Source organism: Eulemur rufifrons, chromosome 15, assembly GCF_041146395.1.
Source record: "Eulemur rufifrons isolate Redbay chromosome 15, OSU_ERuf_1, whole genome shotgun sequence".
NCBI lineage: Eukaryota > Metazoa > Chordata > Mammalia > Primates > Lemuridae > Eulemur > Eulemur rufifrons.
The window spans coordinates 22,432,923-22,453,948 of NC_090997.1; the positions used below are offsets into that span (position 1 = coordinate 22,432,923).

General features: G+C 36.3%; 1 protein-coding gene across 2 annotated transcripts in view; it reads left to right on the top strand.

The window, feature by feature from the left end:
* Positions 1–2,052: 2,052 nt before the first annotated feature.
* The window catches only part of HCRTR2 (hypocretin receptor 2), a 101,186-nt gene continuing 82,212 nt past the window's right edge, over positions 2,053–21,026 (top strand). The window contains exon 1 of one of the 2 annotated variants that reach the window (XM_069488430.1): positions 2,053–2,348. In XM_069488430.1, coding sequence (XP_069344531.1) covers positions 2,126–2,348 — 223 coding nt within the window. In that variant the 5' untranslated portion in view covers positions 2,053–2,125. The remainder of the gene's footprint in view (positions 2,349–21,026) is intronic. The other variant, XM_069488429.1, reaches the window with a different exon arrangement.

Below are 21,026 nucleotides of genomic sequence, written 5' to 3' on the forward strand. Positions count from 1 at the left end.
ATTTATTTTTTGATTTGTTTCCTATCTAACTTCCTAGAAAGTAAAATGCATGAAAACAACAACCTGTTTAACTTGTATCACTATGAGTAGAATAAGAGCACTCAGTAAATATCTGGCAAATAAAATAAAATGTCCATTTATGCTCTTCTCTTAAAAAGAAATTTTACTGCAGATTGGGAAAATATGCCGGTAGTATTTTTTAATGAAACATGACCTCTGTAGAAGTACTGGATTGCAATCAGAAGAAAGAACTGGATGGTTTTGCTACTCATTAATCACTTAATATTTGGTAAATCATTTAATTTATTCAGGAATAGTCTCCTTATCTATAAAATGGGGTTAGTAATAGCCAAACCCTCAAGGGTTTTAAAATAATGTATATGAAAGAATTTTATAAACTGTAAAGTACTATTAAGAAATAATTAGATACAAATATTGGTTGCATTCAAAGAACAATGTACCTTTTGTACTAACAAGACCCAAACCAGATTACTGTATTTCCTCTCAGTTGCATATTTTGCAAGATATTGACAATTGTCTAAAGGAAGACCAAGCGAAGATTGATGTGGAGATAGTGTCATTTGAAAAACAATGGAGGAAATTGGGGAAAAAATTGAACATAGGGAGCAGGAAAAGGGAGATTGGGGCTATGATGCTTATTTTGAATATGTGAAGGATTGGCATGTGGAAGACTTATTCTGTGTAGCACCAAGATGCAACTAGGTATTAGAGGTAATAGACTCAGGAAGGCAACTCATGGTTTGAGACCTTGGTTTAATCATGTAAGGAACGGTTTTCTCACCTTTAGAGAAGTCCTGTCATGGTGAAGGTTGAGTGAATTGTGGTGGCTATATCCAGACTGGATGTGGATATGGCAACAATGTTATCAGAGGCTTCTGTTATTAATTTGAAGTTCAGGCAAGATTATTCCCAGTCCCTTCCCAAATCCAAGATTGTAAATAATCAAATGCAATATTTCTGCCGTGGTTAAGAATGAAAGGATCATAAACTCATATGCTGACAAATCCCAGAATACTTAGTCTCAGAGATCAAAACAATTCATGAGAGAATGGCAGGTGACATCAGCCAGGAATCAATGAGAAGAAAGATCAATGAGATGTGGTATTCACCAGAAAGAGCAATTCTGCTTATATTCTCACATCCTACGGAGAATCTGTCTAATACTGTTTAATATATTAGTGGTCTCTGTTGCTTGACAACATTAACTGTGATAGCATTCATGATTCTTAGTGTCCTTCACAGATTTCCTGCTGTATTTCATATGACAGTTTCTGTTGCAAATACAAATTCCAGCTTAAGTAGACCCTTCAAAATGGATATATTTGGGGTATATTCAAAAATGGTCTCATTCTCCAATTTTGAGAAGAGGAGGAAGGAGTTTCCTTAAAGACTCAGGAAGTGCTAAGTTGGCAAATATTAAATGTTAAAATACATTTATATTAAATGTTAAAACATTTGCCTGAAATGACTTTTGTATTGTCCTGCTTGGGGAAACACGGTGGCTCCTACTTATATTTTTATATTTGCATTACAAAGACAAATGCATCATGTCCTGTATTAACCCTGTGTTGACCTTTTTGCCATGTCCACAGACTTACATGTCTGGGTATGGTTTAAAGAAACTGCACGTTGAAAATAGAGAAAAAGGTAGAAAAAGAGGTTTAACCCACAAAGAAACAGGTTAAATTAATTTTCATTACTTTTTTTTTTTTTTTTCCCTTCAGTTTCGGCTCTCCCTCAACGCGGGAGGAGGCTGTGGGCTGCGGACTCCGTGCTGGAATGAGGAGGAATCGAGCTTGAGCTAAGCCTGAGGTAGCTTTCTCCTCCTGGTGTCACTGCTGCAGCCTCCAGTGCCCGGTCCCTAGTTTCTCAGCCGCCTGTCTTCTCCGTGCAAAATCTCCTGCAAAGACAGCTAAGCCGCCGCAGAAGTTGCCGGGCATAAGACTCCGGAGGCATTGGCTCAGTAACTTTTCACGTCATTTTCTGCTGTTGGAGCCCCTTCTCGCCTCTCCGCGCAGCCTTTCCCACCCCGCAAATCACCAGTGCTCATGGGGCAGGCGAAGAGGAGCTTGCAGCACTGAGCGGAACCGGACCGGAGCCCGTGATGTCCGGCACCAAATTGGAGGACTCCCCCCCTTGTCGCAACTGGTCATCTGCTTCGGAGCTCAATGAAACTCAAGAGCCCTTTTTAAACCCCACCGACTATGACGACGAGGAATTCCTGCGGTACCTGTGGAGGGAATACCTACACCCGAAAGAATATGAGTGGGTCCTGATCGCCGGGTACATCATCGTGTTCGTCGTGGCTCTCATTGGGAACGTCCTGGGTGAGTCTTCTCGGGGACAGACCTCCCAAGGGCTTGTCACTTCCCCTCTGCCCCGGGCTGCAAAGGCTCTAAAAACCCCTCCGTCCCCTTGGGATGCAAACAAAGAGGTCCCTGCTGTCTCGGGTGGGGTTTTCTAATAAAATTAATATAAAAAGTTTTCTGATTTTATGAACCAGGACCGAGCCCTGGAATGGTTGTTTCTTTTTCTGCAGGGAGAAGAGGGAAACCGCGTTTCTTTTTTGAGCACCTAGGTTTACAAGCGCAAGGAAAGGGGCAGGCACAGGGATCACCAGGTGGATTTCGTTGAGTGTGGGGGAATCAGTCATCCTTTTGTGCAACGTGGCTGGGTGTTTCGGGGGTCCGGGGAGGGGCAGAGCTGGCAGAATGCAAAGCTGCGCCCCTAAGGAGCAAGCTGTTAGGCTGCTGAAGTCACAAAGCATTCGTGAGAGAAGTGGCATGCCCTTTGGCCAGGAGGTTTAGGCTCCAGTCAAGAGGTTGTAACGAAGGGGCAGGGAGTGGAGACAGAGGCAAAGCGGGGAAGCGCACTCGCTCACTGACGCTGAATTAAACAGGAACCATGCCAGGAGCAGGAAGAAGGAGGGGCATCCGAGAAAAGTGCCACAGAGATCTCAATCATCCATCCATCCATTCATTCATTCATCCCTTCAGCTAGATTTTTTTCAAAGCGTGCTTGTTTCCAGGCTCTGGAAATATTTGTATCAAATGTTTTTCCTTTTCTTTTTCAAAGATGAGATGAAGTTTAATGCTAGGCTCTATTCCTCCCTGTCTGGGTCTGTATGCAAACACAGGTTTCCTCGCCCCTCCCCCCTGCCCCCCAATTTCTGAGGATTGGGGAGGGGGGGAGGGGGCTCTATGGTGACTGTGATGGTGGAGTATATTAGAGCAGGAGGGGAATCCACATCAAGAAAAGGAGCTTTGGAAGGGACGGACAACTTAAAATGAATTGTGAATGGGAGAAGTGTGTACCTTGATGAATGGAGAGTGGGAGGCTGGGAGGCTGGAAGGCTTTTCACATGCAGAGGGCAGTGTGGAGGAAGTCTCTGCTGAAAATGACAGGAGGGGAAGTGGGAGGCTAGGAAAAGATGTTCCTGATTTTCAGTTATAAACAGGGAAGAAGGTGAGTGAGGTGAGATAGCCTGGGAGGGTTTGAAGTCAAAAGCAAAGAAAGAATATGTAGCCACAGTGGAAAATGATAAAGAACTTAAAGAACCAATATGATGTTTACCTTCTCTCCTAAGTGTGTTGGTTTGGGTAGGTAACATTCAAAGTAGTCTCACCAATTCAGCAGACAGAATAGCTGATAGTATGTGAATGAGAGGAATTCTCCAGAGAGTTAGTAGAATAATATTTGATGAGACAAGAAACCTCTGAGAAGTTTAGTTTACTATTTCTGTATTATCTTTAGGCTATTTTCCTTTTGCTGATGTTTTAAAAGTAAAAATAAAGGGAATCTTCTTGGGATGCTGAAAAAGTGGATGAAAGTGGAAATACACAAGATAAGGGCTCTGTTATAAGGATAAATCTGTTGATAATAATGCCTTTTTTGCTTGCTTCTTCTTGTCATCCATCCTTAGGGTTACAGCTGTTAAGACACATGGCTACTGGCATAGCAATATTTTGCTGCATTATGCCAACATTTACTGAAAAGTGAATAATCAAACTTGAGCATATATTGAGTACCTACTGTGTGCCAGACCCCTTCCCATACATTCTCTCACTTAAACATCAAAATAACCCACATTCCATAGAAGAAGAAACAGTATTTAGAGAAATGAAATGACTTAATAAGGGACATGATTAAAATTCAGTTCCATTTCTTCTGACCTCAGATCCAGAATTCTCCATTGTTATTCCACTCTAGAGCTAGAAAGCATATAGAGAATGAATTCTCTGATCCTGATTGTCTGCAAGCCTAATAGATGTATTCCTGTTCTCTTCTGCATCTGTGCCCACTGCCAATAAATTACCACAAGGGGTTAATGGCACTGCCATTCTATCCACCAAAAACTTGTCTTGAGAAAAACATGATTGCTTTGCAGTAAAAAAATGAATTTTTTTAATAGCTATAAACCATAACTATTTACTTTCCCCAATTTTATTTCAGGCTTAATCTTTATGATAAAATGTGCTCTCCTTTGCTGTTACTTTGTTTTTTTTCTCTGCTCAGATCTTGTAATACATAGTCTTTACAACCTAATTGCATAGTTTAGTAATACATGCTTGCTAACCTGGGGAGTTTTAGTTTCAAGAAGGAAACACCTCTATGGTAAGGCTACTTGTTTCTTGTCAAGGAAGATAGCACTGTCCACAGTCCCAAGTGCTGAAATGGCCTATTAAATTCAGCTTAAAAAGAAGGAGTTAGTCAAAGCACTCTGCTCTCAAGAAACTGACAGCTATTTTCCTTAGGACTGAACAACACCGAAATCCTTTCTGACTGGACTGAAATCCATCCTTTATTGACATACTCCCTGAAAGTTGATGAGGTTTAAGTTTGACATTTAAACAAATGAGCAGTGTCATTACTCACAGACAACTTCCTGCTCTTTGATGTCACTGTCAAATTGGCAAAATGAATTAGAGGGAGAATTACCTTTTTTTGCCCCTCAGGTATAAGTAATTTTACAAAGAAAGTGGCAGAATGAGAAGTCACATTATGTATGCAACATAAAGAGGCAGCATTAGGAAAGAAGGTGAAATACCACACTGTAGGCAGCAGATGTAATCATTGACCCTTCAGGTCCTTTCACCATTTTCACTTTCATGTAACTGACTACTTGGAAAATTTCAACCTTGTTGGTCTTACAAATATAATGCTATCAGTTAGAAGTGAACTGGTGTATCAGAATATGCTCTAAGTAGAATGACAAGGTCTTGGTCATCCCCATCTCTTTCTCTTCCTCTCACAGTTCCTCTCGATCTTTATGCTCTCTGCCTTCCAGAGATGGAAAACAGTTTTCTGGGAAAAAATTGTAAATGGAATTGCATGAGTATTTACATTCTAATTAAAAGCCATATGCATGTCTAATTGTGGAGTTTTAAGTCCTAGGAAGAAATATGGGGTAAGGTTCTTTTTGGAAGAAGTGTTTCTCCAGTATCTTCAAAATGATGCCACAGATAACCTATTCCTAAGTGTATCTTGTACTGCAGACAAGTAGATGTATCCACTTATCCAACCAGTACATACTGAGCAATATTTTTTAAAATTAATTTTTGTGTGGGGAGGAACTCTTGGGGAAACACAAAGGAATATAACTGATGTAATTTTTACTCCTGATTCATTGAGTAGAAATTGGAGGGAGAAATGTATTCTGGTCAGTTCAAACATTAAATACTTACGGAATATGATCAATTTTCTGCCTCTCTTCTGCATTCAAAGATATTATAAATTTCACTGGTATGCTTCTATTATCCCTGTTGTTTTCTCCATATGGAAAATGGGAAGAAGATTCAATACATGGAGACCTCAGTCTGGCTATGTTTCTTGCTTCTTGTATGCCCATTAGTTTCTTAACTCTCCAAGTCTGGTTTTTCTAATTGTAAATTAAGGTTGATAATGCCTGCCTTGTAGAAATTCTATCAGGATACAATGTGCAGAGATCCACTATATACATATATAGAGGAACAAACACATATTTTTTTTCTTGACACATAGTGGTCACTAATTAATGCCAACTTTTATCCCTTCATTTCCACTACTAAAATCTCTCTGTGATGTGGTTTGTAGGCATCTTCTGCCTCCCTGGTCAGTCTGTGTTCCTATAGCTCTTTATGGCCTCTGCTCTAGCCTTTTTCTCAATTGCATATTTTCCTAGTTAAGTGTGAATAAAATGGAGTTGGAACATATTACTCTTTTTTTCCATACTAACTCCACCCACCCATCTTCTTCATACTGACTATTTAACATTGCCTTCCTGCCTCTCCACGAAAGTTATTCCTAACTATGGGAACAATTTTCTCTCTCTCTCTTTTTTTTTCAGCTTAAATTTGACTACAGTGGTTCCCATTTATTAAAGTTTTTGAGTTGTTAGTCAGTTGGTCTATCATTACTAATGCTTTTAATAACACACACACACACACACACACACACACACACACACTGGTAGGTAGTATGTTGATTTAATTCAGTTAAAGCACATTGTCCATTAAGGAATTTATCCAGTAACAGTTAATGTAAATTAGGTGGGTGGGATGGGTGAAATATCTGTAATAAGGTTACTTCCTACAGCGTTAGTCTTATGTGTGAGTGGCAGAGTTGCAAGTTCCTGCTACTCCTAAACCTAGGAGATATTCCTTTTCTGCTTTTCCTAATGCCCAATTCACATCCATGGGGGTTTGTAAACCCGTCCTTTGCTACACAGGAAGCAAAAAGAGGTTAGAGATAATCCATTATGAATCTCTGCCAAGACTCAATAAAAATCATGAATAGTGATAATAAAAGGTAATATAAGCCATTAAGCTTTAAACCTGTTATGCATTTTAGCTGTAGAATGCAAAAAATGCTTATTGGGATGAGAATTAAACTGATGCTTCTGCATTTTTGCTAAAATCAAAACCACTTAGTTTTATTTGGTAAAATAAAACTAAATCCCAATGATAATTTTTTAAATAAATGGCTGTCTCATAGATGACAGCAACATTTATCATGGACAATGAGAGTATCATGTGCTACTTATAATTTAAATGTAATGAATTCTTCCTGTATTTGAAAATATATATAAGGAAATTGAAAAAATGTAAAAAAATACTGATTTTCAAAAGAGGCCAAATCTAAAACTCAAATACAAGTGCAATGCTCCAGTTTTTAAAAATTTTATTTAATTTTTCATTTTGAATTATTATGGATAATAATAGTTGTACATATTTATGGAGTACATGTGATGTTTTGATACAGGCATACAATGTATAATGATCAAATCAGGGTAATGAAGTATCCATAACCTCAAGCATTTATCATTTCTTTGTGTTAGAAGCATTCCAATTATACTCTTTGTTGTTTGAAAATATACAATAAATTATTGTTAACTATATTCAATCTATTGTGCTACTGAATACTAGATCTCATTCATTCTATCTACTGTATTTTTGTACCCATTAACCATCTCCTCTTTATGCCCCTTAAAAATTTTCTTGATTTTAGTAGAGCTTACATACTAAATTGTATCATATATATTTATATGAAATGTCATTATTTTGTATTTTAGATTATATTTCAACATTTTCATGTACAGCAGCTATGTTAGCATTCCAGAGTCTCTTAATTCTCACTTAACTCCTAAAATTTCCAAAACATCCACTGCTGATGTTATTTTACTAGGGAAGAAAATTCTTCCATCTTTTTTCATGTAGCATTCTAATGTATCCCATACCCTTAGGGATACTGATTTTGTTAAGTAATGGCTCATTAGTATGGTCTAGTCAATGATATGTGATTGATGAAGCTGAGGATATTTGTCTACCAGTTTCTCTTCTCACTACAAAAAAAGAAGAAGTAGAAGAATATATATTGAATACTATATGCCAGGCTCCACATATATATATTCAATTGATGCCTCACAACAAACTTATAGTGAGGAGATTTGTTTTACAAATAAGAAAAATAAAATTCAAAGAGCAATTTTAACTTATTCTAAAGTTTAGTCATACAGTAAGAAGCAGTCCTAGGTTTCAAATATGGATTTATCAATTTCCACAGTCCACACTTGTTCTGTTACTTCATCCTGATTCTTTCCCTAGCTTCTAACCCTGAGTGGAGAAGCACAGAAGGAGGGAGGAAGTGTTGCTTAGATGTGCCCTCTAGACGATTTACAGAGTTGTTCTGGCATGTTGCCATGGTATTTCTCTGATAGACTACACTTCTTCAGCTCTGAGGATGAGCTCATTTAATAAGTTAATCAAGGTCAGGCTAGGGTTACTTTACAAGAGAAAATTTCAAGGTAAAGTGGTGCTGCCAAAAATGCTTTTACCTGTTCAGCATGGTGACTCACTGGAAAAAAATGTTAGGTAATTGTGGCCAAGGATTATTTTGTTATTGAAAGTGCTATCTTTAGACAAAATTTAAGGCTGAGGGCCTAAAACACATAAGATCTTATATAATCTAGAGATATTTTTTCTTTCTGTCATGCTTTTTTTAAAAAAAATAACTAATGTTTACTTAAACAAATCCTAAATCTCTACAGACTTGACTGAATAGGTCAATCTTTACATCACATGATAGCATTCCTAGAGCAGAATGATGTTATGTATGTAAAAAGAGGCATTTCCTATCACATTGACATTAAATGACCTTTAGACACTGACTATGAGACACTATGAGATGCTATTGGATGAAATATATGACATATATGACTCGTTTTTTGAATAGCTGGCTCCAAGGATAAAATTTGTTCATTTTACCTTTGTTCTCAATGAGAAGTGATCTTTCAACCAAGTAAGGGAATTGGATAGATATTTAAAATAACATTAAATATCTGCCATTTTCCTCATAAACAAAAAAGAAAACCTCAACAAATTGCTCAAAATAAATGACTACTTTATTTCTTAAATAATATATTTAGGGATCATTATTAATGAGTCATTATCAATAATTTGTTTTCAATATTAAACACATGAGAACAATGTTTAATATTTATATAATACTTTACTCTTCAGAAGATAATTGTTACATATTCTGATTCATTTATTTTTCACAATAACCTCATGAGGTAGATCTTTTTTAATGAAAATCTCAAGTACTTGAAGTGATTTAAAATCACTTTGGAAGAAAAACATGGGCACACAGAAATATCAAGTGGTTATTTGTCAGTGTGGGAAAAGCATGGCAATTTCTTATATTTCAAGAGGCCAAGATAAGGGATATAATTACCTTTGTCTGGACTTCAGCTATGCTGACTTTGACAGCTGATTTTGTCAATACTCTGAGGAAAGACTCATATTAACACAATTCACAAACTTGCCAAAAATAAAATAATAATTCCAATGTTTTAATTTACCATAAGAGTTTATTCTTATGAGTCCTATAATACCCAAATTTCTTTCAATTTTCATAGACTTTTTCTGTAGACAGATCTTCATGTAGATGTTATTGGTCTGAATAGCTCTATATGCCATAGCAGCAAGTAAACCCTGAATTCTCATTGACTTAGAACCACAAAAGTTTATTTCTTGCTCATTTAACATCTAATGTGGGTTGGAGAATCTGTTTCATCCAATGACTCACAGTTTAGGAATCTTCCGTGTTTTATGCACCAACTCAGTACTTGGTCTCTGTGGTAACCAGTTTCCAACATGGCTTCCAATGACCTTTCATTTCTTGGTATTCAAACTGCTGTGTAGTCTTTTTCTACATCATGCCAGAATTGGTCTGGGTGACCAACAGCATACAGCAGAAGTGAATCTATGTCACTTTGAAGATACCATTGTAAAAGATTACAGTTTCTGGCTTGAGTGCCCAATTCCTCTCTTGGATCTCTTCTTCTTGTTGTGAGGAGCCCACTTGGTGAGATGTTGAAATCTCCAGCCAACAGTGATAGAGGGAATATGGTCTGTTAAAAACTTTCCATGTGATCTTCGGAAGCAAATCCTTCAGCCCAGATTGAGTCTTGAGATGACAGCAATAGCATTTCTACCCGAACATAGCTTGACTGCAATTCAATGACAGGTACTAAGACAGAATGATCCAGCTAAGCTTCTCACAAATTTCTGACCATTCAGAAGCTGTGACATAATAAATTTTTGGTGTCTTAAGCTGCTAAGTTTGAGGATAAGTTGTTATGTGACCTCTAAAATTATCATGGTAGGAGAAGAGTGAACTGGAAAAAGTATACTGGCTCCAAACTGCATTTGCAACACATGTAAGTCATGCTCATAATCATTTGGCCAAAACCAATTATACTGTATCAACCTAACTGCAAAGGGGGCTGGGAGATATATGGTCTCTGTCACAGAAACTGTATAATAGTTAAAAGTATTTTTAACTTGCGTACACTCAGAACAAGGGAATTTAGAGGAATTAAGTACTTAATGGCGTACTACTAAGATAAGCTTATAGATATATCATTAAATTTTAGATTTCTGACAATAGAAGTAATTGATAATATTAAGAGACTTGGTACCAATTAGTGTGCTAAGATTGAAGGGTACAAATATAATAGAATCCAAGGAATCTGCACTCTGAGATTGACAGACATAGAAACATATGCTTTCATTATAATGTGGCAAGTACTATGATAGATGGGTGCACAGAATATAGTGGAAACACATGAAAAGAACATTTAGCTTCATTTGGGGGATTAGAGAGAGATTCAGGACAAGATGACACCTAAACTGAGTTTTAATAGATGAATTCAAGTTACCCAGGTGAAGAAAATTGGGTAAGGATGTTCTAAGCAGAGGAAACAACATGAGCAAAACCAAGGAGGCGTGAAATAGAATGAGCTATGAAGAGAATGCTAAGCGATTGGGCAACTCCAGTGTAAAGCGCAGAAGAGAGTCTGGAGATGAGGCTGGAGCAGTAGATAAGAGTTGAGCCATAAAAGGCCTCGTGTACCTTTCTTCAGATCTAGACTTTGACACTGTAATTTAAGAGGGAGTCATTAAAGGATTTTAAAGAGAGTGCCTTCATTGGTTTGCATTTTCCATGAGGGCATTCTGAAGATAATGTAGAGGATAAATCCGAAAGGAGAAAGTCGAGTGAAGGTTTTCACATTGGGGTTTGTATCTTGTTTTGATTCATCTAATTGAGCCTGCGTTAATGGAAAAAAAAAACTTTAAAACCTGACAACGAGGCCGGGCGCGGTGGCTCACGCCTGTAATCCTAGCACTCTGGGAGGCCGAGGTGGGCGGATCGTTTGAGCTCAGGAGTTCGAGACCAGCCTGAGCAAGAGCGAGACCCCACCTCTACTAAAAATAGAAAGAAATTATATGGACAGCTAAAAATATATATAGAAAAAGTTAGCCGGGCATGGTGGCGCATGCCTGTAGTCCCAGCTACTCGGGAGGCTGAGACAGGAGGATCGCTTGAGCTCAGGAGCCTGAGGTTGCTGTGAGCTAGGCTGACGCCACGGCACTCACTCTAGCCTGGGCAACAGAGTGAGACTCTGTCTCAAAAAAAAAAAATAAAAAAAAATAAAAAAAAAAAAAAACCTGACAACGAAGAGCATAATCAAAATCCTCCAGATAATTACTCCAGAAGACTCTCTACATGCTGCATAAGAAATGAAGAAAGAAAAGGAGAAAGTGAGAAAATGAAGAAAAAAGAAATAAAGAAGGAAGAAAGGGAAAGGAAGAATACATACAGGAAAAACTGTCGCCATTTTCGTTCTGCTGAATATTTAAATTCGAGAAGCAATTTCTCTTTAAAATTTTTTATTATGTCTCTCCCAGAAGATATGTTTATGAATCTTGCATGCCATAGCTCAATTAATATTTTTCATTATTCTATTCTGTTTTTCTCTAAAATTATTCTTGTAATAACTTATTATCGGGGTTTCAGTGGGTCACTGTCCTCGTAGTCATCCCTCATTTTGGCCTTTAGACTAAGTTTTGACCTCATATTGAAATCCAAAAGATGAAAAATTTGAGTTCTAATATTTTCCAACTAAATCTGCATCTTTTCTAAATTATCTACAACTTTCTAAATATTCTCACTTAAAAATTGATTTTAAATGACATTTATTCCATTCAAAAAAATCAATGAAGATGTTACATTGTCCCTGTGTTAGTCCTTAGGGAATTACAGTGGACATTTCTGTACAGGTTGGCATGGTAACACACTTCAAAATTTCTAAAACTGTGGATCGTTTAAAAGCTTGTATTTGCTAGTCCTACTTCACAATGGAAATACAACAATGATCAAAAATTGTAATATCCTTTCTAGCTTCTCAGTGAGCTTTTATTCCTACTCAGTGACTCCAAAATGAATTTATAAGACACATGGTTTGTAATCATGTGAGGCTTTGATTTTATCACTACATTTCTAGAAATGGGGTCAGAAAACCACTGGCTCTAATAATTTAATTCATAAATTCAGAGTGAATTTGATGGGTCATCCACTTTGGTAGAGAACCATATTGCTCATAAATACCATTTTGAAGGCAATTTGTCTCTCTTAAAATATGAAGATTGTGCTAATCTTTCTGGGACAGGGGTAGGGAGGTATGATGAAGTGCTTAAGAAACCATTTTGTTATTGTGTGAAACTGAGTCAACTTTTCCTTTTTAAAAAAAGATAATTAATAATTTAATCTTTCCAATTAAAATACTTTATACAAAAGTTCCTCAATTTTTAATGGCTGAAAACAAATACATTAAATCTTACCAGCTGGTGCAGAAAAAGAACATATTAATTATTGGGACATTTATGTGCTTTGGACACAGGAAAGCCTAGAAAGACTTTCTTCTTTGAAATCATCAGAGATGGTGATGGTGACTCAGAGATTCCTGAAAGTCAGTAAGATTACCCTAGTTTATAAGTCTGTTTTTTCTTCTTCTGGCATAATGATCTTTACAACTGGTCACGGACAAGAAGACAAATCATTTTAGAGGAAAAGGGGAAAATAAAAATTTAAGAACTTAAAAACACATAAATAAAAGCATGTGCACACCTCACACGCACACACATGAACACATTTGATATGAATAATATGATTAATATACCCTAATTTTTTTCAAGCAGTATTAAAAAACCATCTTTCAAACATTAAAATTGCTAAAAACTGGACATAAGGCCTTGAGTTTCAAAAGTCAAGACATATTTTCAACTCTCTCTTGAGTAAATGACCTATACCTTTTATGAAAGTAAAAAAGATAGATACTGCAGATGAATGAGCCCTTGAATTAACACCCATGTAAGAAAGAGCATCCCTTGGGTGAGTGATCATTGTAGCATAATTTATTTTCCTTGAACAGACTCAACATATTCCTGCTTGAGCATCTTTGCAATACCGAATCCCTCTGATCCTCCCATGGCTGCCTCCTGCTCAGCTCATTTCATGTTTTCACAGTTTTCTTAGAATGCCAAGTCCGAATCACTATCCCCTAATGTACTGCAATAGGGTCCCATTTTGTTGTTGTCAGAGGACTGATTACTATTGCTAATTTGTTTGTTCACTTTTCTGTTGTTTCCCTTAAGTAAAATATAAGTGGCATGAAAATGGTTCCTTTCTTTTTCTTGTTTGCAGGTATATCCTCAGTGCCTTTAACAGTGCCAGGAAAATAGCATGTTTTAACTACCGTTAGAGTGTTATACTTTCATCAGGAGGAATATTTTAGATATGAATACATTTTTAAATTAGGTGTTGAAGGCTTTAAATTTCTTCTACATAAATATTTAGAATAAAGCCTCAACAATTTGAATTACATTTGTAATCATTTTGGTCAATATCTTAAGTAACACACCCTTTAAGTGTTTTAGAATTATTCAAGTAAGATTATGTGAGACCATTTGGAAATTCCTGCCCAGCACTGTGACACCCTTGGCATTACTAAGCGACCTATATCATGAAATTATCATGCTCTTCTCACGAAAAGCAAATAAGATTTACAAACTGTGGGAGGTTTGTTTTATTTTCTCATGGTAGGTACACAAAGATTCTTCCAAATAAATACGCTATATTTCTGCAATAAATAAGAAGATCATGTAATGTGCAAAATGCTTACTTAAACTCTTTTTGTTTCAGAATAATTCTTAGTTGCTTTTATAAAAGTCTAAGGAAACACATGACCATCCGTGTCCCAAATGAGTTAAGAGAACTATGAGTGAATGTTACCACAACTCTGCACTTTCTGCAATAAAAAAAGCCAAACACATGCCCACCTGAGCTCAGGATGTTTCAGACACGCCCATAGAGGCTCAGTTTTAGGACTCCTCTGTCCTTCTTTTCCATTGCTAGGACTTGTGCCAATTCTGAGACTCTGGACTATGCAGACAATTGGAAAAAACCACACTTTTAGGCAGAGCACAATACCAATGTCAATAATAGCTAGATAGTTCTACATACTTTATTTAATAGGGAATAAAAGAAACAATAAACACTTCTAAGTCTGGCCCTCAATTTCACAAAATATCCATCAAATTATAAATTAAAAAAGCAAAGAAAGTGCAATCTTGCCCACAGAAGGGAGGTCTTGCTAATTCTAGCAGACCCTGGAACAATTGAACCAAGTTTATCAATATTTCTCATCATTGTGAATCAGTAAATGACAATAGAAGTTACAGAATAGGCTTTTGGGGATTGTTATATTGCCCTAATTATATAACTCTTCAACAGAAGTGCTTGTCAAACACTGTCTTAGTTAATCCTACAACAAATAGAGTGATGAGGCTATTATAATATTAATATTTGCTCCTTTTGCCAGGTAGTGAAATTTAGTATTAGAGAGCTGCTATTGTGTTAGTTGTCTGAATAGCTTCACATATTATCACTTGGCCTTCCCATTCCTGAACAGTGAATGAAGGCAGTGTTCTCTTATCCATTTCCATTCCTCCCTTGATAGTATATCTATGTTAGTCTGCCTAGCAGATTGAAAAATATGATCTGTGAAATTTAAGGGTAACAAAAAGTCTCATACACATTTTCTGGTAAACTCAACTGAAAGAGACTTGAGTTCCATGACTAATCACCATTGCCTCAGTGATCTATAACCCATAGTGTGTACCTCGTCACAGGTACTAGAGTGCAGAGGAGGGAAGACTAAAAGAGTAAGAGTCGTGCCAGGCATAGATTTTATCTCTTGTTGAATAAGAGTCTGTAAGACTGCTCTGAGTGCTGAGTTAGCATCTACAGATGGAATTATCTACAGATTGTTGGTTTGAAGTCATGCAAACATATCTTTACCATCCAAAAGAAGGTAAAAGCAATATACAGCAGCAGAGGGCTCAGTCCAACTGTAGCAGCAAAAGGTGCACTGAAAAACAAAGCATCCTGAACCAATACACTGATTTTCTACGGTTTATCTAATTTGGAGCCATTTCCTTTTCTTATTTCATTCAGCAAATATTTATTGAACACCCACAACATGTAATCTGTTCTATTACATTCTGTGGAGGAAATGCAGAAGTGAACAAGGCATGGTCCTTACCTACAAGGAATTTCTAATCTTCCTGGGGGAGATTAACATGTTCACAATAGACTATAGCATCAGGGTTACTAAAGAGGCATATGCTAAGTGTTAGGGCATAGAAATAGAAGAGTTGAATCTGACTTGGGATATGAAGCACTCCTTCATTGAGGAGGTATTATTTGAGGTATTACTGACATGTGAGTATAATTTTGAAAAATTCCAAGGAGTGAAAGGAAATTCTGCCTAAGTTGGTGAAGTAGTAAGAGTAAATTTATGATAGCTGCAAGATATATAAATAATTAAACATAAACCATGACAAAAAAGTCATTCGGAGAATTACAGTAAAACACAGGCTTTCTAGAACTTGTATGGGTAATTTCAGTTAATGGAGACTTAATCTTCTCTGATCCATTACATTGTTTCCATGGCTTCCTTTATTTTGTGGGTATCTGCCCCCCAAGTAGGATGATAAGGAAAATTCACTGCATACTAGAATCAGTAGTGAATAATCTTCTTCTATATTTTATAATTTATGATTTTCTATATGAAGACAGTCTTTTGGGATTAATATGAATGTTACTTCATTTTACTGTGTGTCCCTTGAACCATTAAATAAAATCAACACACATATTGCTGTACACATTGAATGTAGTTAATCAATTATGTCATGGAAAGAATCGGAAGGGTGCTATAAAAACTAAGTGTTTCATCACACAAAAGTATTGTGAAAGACTGCCTCTGATTTAGACCTAGTGGTTCTGATTTATTAAATCATAAATGTCAGAAGTTTTTGGCCACAAAATATGTACTAGGATTCCATGAAAACCTAAAAATACAAAAAATCAGCAATAATATTGAAGATATGAAAAAACTAGAAGAATAAGCGTTCAGACAAAGAATAAAAACTCTCCTCCAAGGACTTTTTGTTACACTAATATTTTGGAAATGCAATTTTTCACAGAAATATCCTTAATCCTCTGTATGGAAACAGGAGGAAACATAAGACTTTAGAAAACTCCATCCAATCTACTGCAGACAGATGGTTACCTACCCCTTTCTTCAATATTTTGGTGTTTATAATACTCTCCCTCCAAAGAGTAGTTGTTACCAAAATATTGTGCAATATTTATAAGACTTGAGATATATTTGGCTAGAGTGGGTTAGAGAAGAGACATTTCCACTTTAAACTACAATAATTCAGATTTGGAATATGTGTCTAAAATGTTTCTATATATTGTAAATGTGTTATATATATATATATATATATACATATGTCTGTGTGTATATATATATGTCAAACAATATACCTTTTTTTATTGTCAACTTGCTGTTAACAGTTTTTGCTTTAATATATGAATTACATTAATACCTCACGTTACATATATGAAGCCAAATTACACTAACTTAGTTGTTTACAACCTCAAATCTTACTCCCAGTACACATTCCAATAAATTTATTCTGTAAAAACAATACAATTTTTTTGGTTTTGATTTTTTTACAGTAAACTTTTCAACTACAAATCTCAACTACATGAAAGATGTTCCAAAGACAAGCATAACAGGATTGATAAAACTCAAACTGACTAAATGTGTTCTCACAATACAACTTTATCAAAAAAAGACATTCCAGAAGTCTGGGATGATAAGAGTGTATGTGTGTGTGTGTGTGTGTGTATAAATATATATAATCCTGTGTATACTTACATGTGTTTTGAGGAAACATCAGTGGCATTAGTAGCAGATAATTTGAATCTCATTGATATTCAGTTCCAGCTATTCAAATTTAAAGCTCTCATTTTCATTTCAACAAAAATAGGATCTATCTAGGCTTTTACTAAGAAAGCCATTATCTTCAACACTGGGAATACATGTTAATACTTTCCTGCACCTGTATTCCAAGTTATTATTTTGTGTTTACTTAGAAGATTGATTAAATAAGATAAGCATTGATTGATAAAACATCTTAAACTCATTCTTCACTAAATCTAATTGCCTTCCTCTTTTTGTAACAGCCTCTAAAAATCATATGTTAATCTACACAGCCTGAATATAATGCAGGAACTGGATATATGTTATAGTTTCTGTGCCCTTTTCTCTGTTTGATATTATAATTAAATACTTAAAGTTTGATCTTCAGCATTAAGCATGAGAGAACAGGATCAGTGTTCAGATGTAAGAAGTAAAGAAAACCTACTAAAGTCTTTTGGATAATAACTGCAAGGTCACAGGGACTGATTCCTTTGGAACCATTTTCTTTTTTTTTTTTGAGACAGGTTCTCACTCTGTTGCCTAGATTAGAGAGCAGTGGTGTCATCATAGCTCACTGCAATCTCAAACTCCTGGGGTCAAGCAATCCTCCTGCCTCAGCCTCCTGAGTAGCTAAAACTACAGAGGCGTGCACCACCACTCCTAGCTAATTTTTCTATTTTTTGTAGAGATGGGGTCTGGCTCATGCTCAGGCTGGTCTCCAACACCTGTCCTCAAGCGATCCTCCCCTCCCCAAAGTACTAGGATTACGGGTGTGAGCCACCACTACTAGCCTGGAACCATTTTCTGAGAGAAAATGCCGGCATCTTTCAGCCCGTATCCTGATGTTCTGCAGAGATCTAATCTAGGAGGTGAGCTACTATTAAATGTATACAAACTAAATCTGAATAGTGAGAGAACATTCATTCATTCATTCAACAAATATTTAGCGTCTATTAATTGCAGGCACTCTCCTTGACAATAGAAGGAGCAAAAACAAAAAAGATATCATCATTGACCTTAAGGAGTTTGCAGTCTCATGAGAAGGACAGAAATGCAATAAATTAAAGTTAAAAACAATGTGATGTCTATTATTAAAGAGATATAAACAGAGTACTGAGATATAGGACCATATAAAATTAGTTTACAAGATGAGAAGGAAACATTGACACAGGAGGTTGCAGCATCAAGGAAGTGAATGGCAGGGAGGGAAAAGAAAAAGCAAAAAGTGCTCTGCTGCGGTCCCCAATCCCCGGTTTGGTTTGCGGACCACTACCGGTCTGCGGGGGCCCTCGCGGGGCCTGTTAGGGACCCGGCTGCAGAGCTCCACGGATCCCCCACCCCCGCCCCCATCCATGGAAAAGTGGTCTTCCAGGAAACTTGAGGTGGGGCGCACAGCAGGAGGTGAGTGGCTGCGTGCAAGTGAAACTTCATCTGTATGTACAGCCCCTCCCCTGAGCTCTGCCTCTCATTGCCTCCACCCCCGTGGAAAAATTGTCTTCCAAGAAACCGGTCACTGGTGCCAAAAAGGTTGGAGATCGCTGCCCTAGAGGCAGGGCGCAGAGTAGCTAAACTTTTGCTACCTCCAGGTTTCATTACCCTCAGAACGACAAAAAAAAAATCTTTCAATTTGAGAGGATTCCTCCCCCCACCCACTTACTCCAAGGGACAAACTTTGGGAGTTATTTATCTTTCTGGCAAACCGGAGTTTATGGAAGAATAGCCAAGGTCCCCAACCCACCCCATTCTCCTGCGTGTCTATGAGACTGGGTCAAAGCATCATCTCCAAACTTCTGATCAAATACACTAGTTTGGTTTTCTTTTATTCCTTTCTTTTTAGTTGATTTTTAAAATAGGTCATGAATGACCTATTTAGGTTATCATTACAAATTTTATCAATTTAGGAATACAGTATTACAGTGTGAATTCCATTAATAGTTACATTAATACCATTGGCTTCTCTGACCTTTGCACGTTCTTTCCTCTTCTGTTCCTCCCTGATGACTGGTTCTCAGCTTGCTATCACGTCAGCAATGGGACAAAAATGGGAGAAAAATCTCAAATAGGTTGTCTGTCCCTGTAACACTGGGGAAAGTGTCTTTTTTTTTTTTTTTTTCCTAACAGATTTAAAAATAGTGCCCTAGAAAAGTTTTGTTTCATTTGTCTGAATTCCCTTGCTTTTCCATTGTCATAGATAGTGGAGTTAGAAAATAAAACCAAACATTGTCTCCTACATTTGTATTATTAACATTATTGGGAAAGAAAAGTAGGATCTTAAAGATCTTAGAATGGGAGTTTCTAAGCTAGCTTGAAGGCTTGAGTTTTATTTTCAATACCTTTATGATGTATATTATTGGAAACATTGGTTATTTGCAAGTTCATCAATTTAAAATTCTAATAGGAGAAAACATTTTATGTTGCTAAGTAACTAAGGATGTGACTTTCCTTTAAAAGATAATAATACTTTATTTTTAAACAACAATAGTAAAAGAATTAAAGTTCATTTTAAATATGTATTTCTATGTAATAACCCATTTGTTTTTAAAAATAGCAGGTATGTCATCTAGAGACCTTGATTATTTAATGGAATTTTTAAAATGTTTGAATATATAATTAAATATAGATATTCACTTTCAAATTTCAAATAAGAAAATACATCTGAGATGTTAACTAATCTTTAATTATAAGTGTTATTTCTACTTCACTATCAATACTGTGGGACTCAAAATATTAATATTGGAGTTTAATTTTCTAATAAACATGATGAACAAAGTCATAAAAAAATTGGGATTTAATTTGGGAAGTTCAGTTCTGTGTTCTGTTCAGGTTCATAATATTTAGTTTCTACAAGTGTGGTATTTAATTAAATGCTTTCTGACTCGGTAGTATGGAAATATGACTAAAACAATGAGACATTAATGACAATTCTTTATCATTAATTCTGTTACTTTTGTAATAAATGAGATTTTGGCCTCTTGGATTTCTATATAAAACAAAAAAAAAATGGCTTTTAATGAAAATATAATCATATGAAAAGATAAAATTAGATTAAAAACAAATATGGAGGGATTCATCTAAAATATTAAGAAACCTAATAATACAGACAGAGACACATTGACTCTTTTAGATATTGTGTCTTCCAGTAAAATCACCAACAAAAATACTATGAAAATGCTGATTATCAAATCATTCACTTTCTGAATTAAAGGGCAGAAAAAAGAAACAATGAATGAAGAGAAAACACAGTGACAATGTAGAACAGAAAGAGTGAAAAATCAATAGGATATTGACATTTTTAAAAGACAGAAACTTCACGATATGAAATACCCCAGGGAGGGAAACATCCAAAAATAATAAAATGAAAGCAGAAAAAGCACATCAAAAGGACTTGAGGACTGATTTAAACTTTTAAAATGTATTTAGGGAAAGGTATCATGAGGAAGGTGATGCATCAAATCATTCTAGGTAACCACTGAAGATAAAACTAGAAATGGCTTCAATTAAAATCAGAGGGAGAATAACTCAAACAATCATAGAAAGAGTTTAGAAGATGAAAAGGAGCACAACCCTGGATATCTCAACAATGCCTAAATGTCAAGAATTTAAGCTTCCACTATAGCATAGGGATCCGTAGTTGATCCTTATTGCTTTTGTCTTCCCAACAACCACATTCTGCTTTCTTCATGTTCCCCCTTCTAACAGCACTACCTCCTCCTTTAGGAAACTGTTCTTTTGCCATTCCATGTGGACGTGGGGGCAGGGGATGGTGGATCACAGGACCCAAGCTGCTGGGAGCAGAGGCAGAAATGCCTAATCACCTCCCATCCCCCAATCACAGGGCATGGCAAAGGGA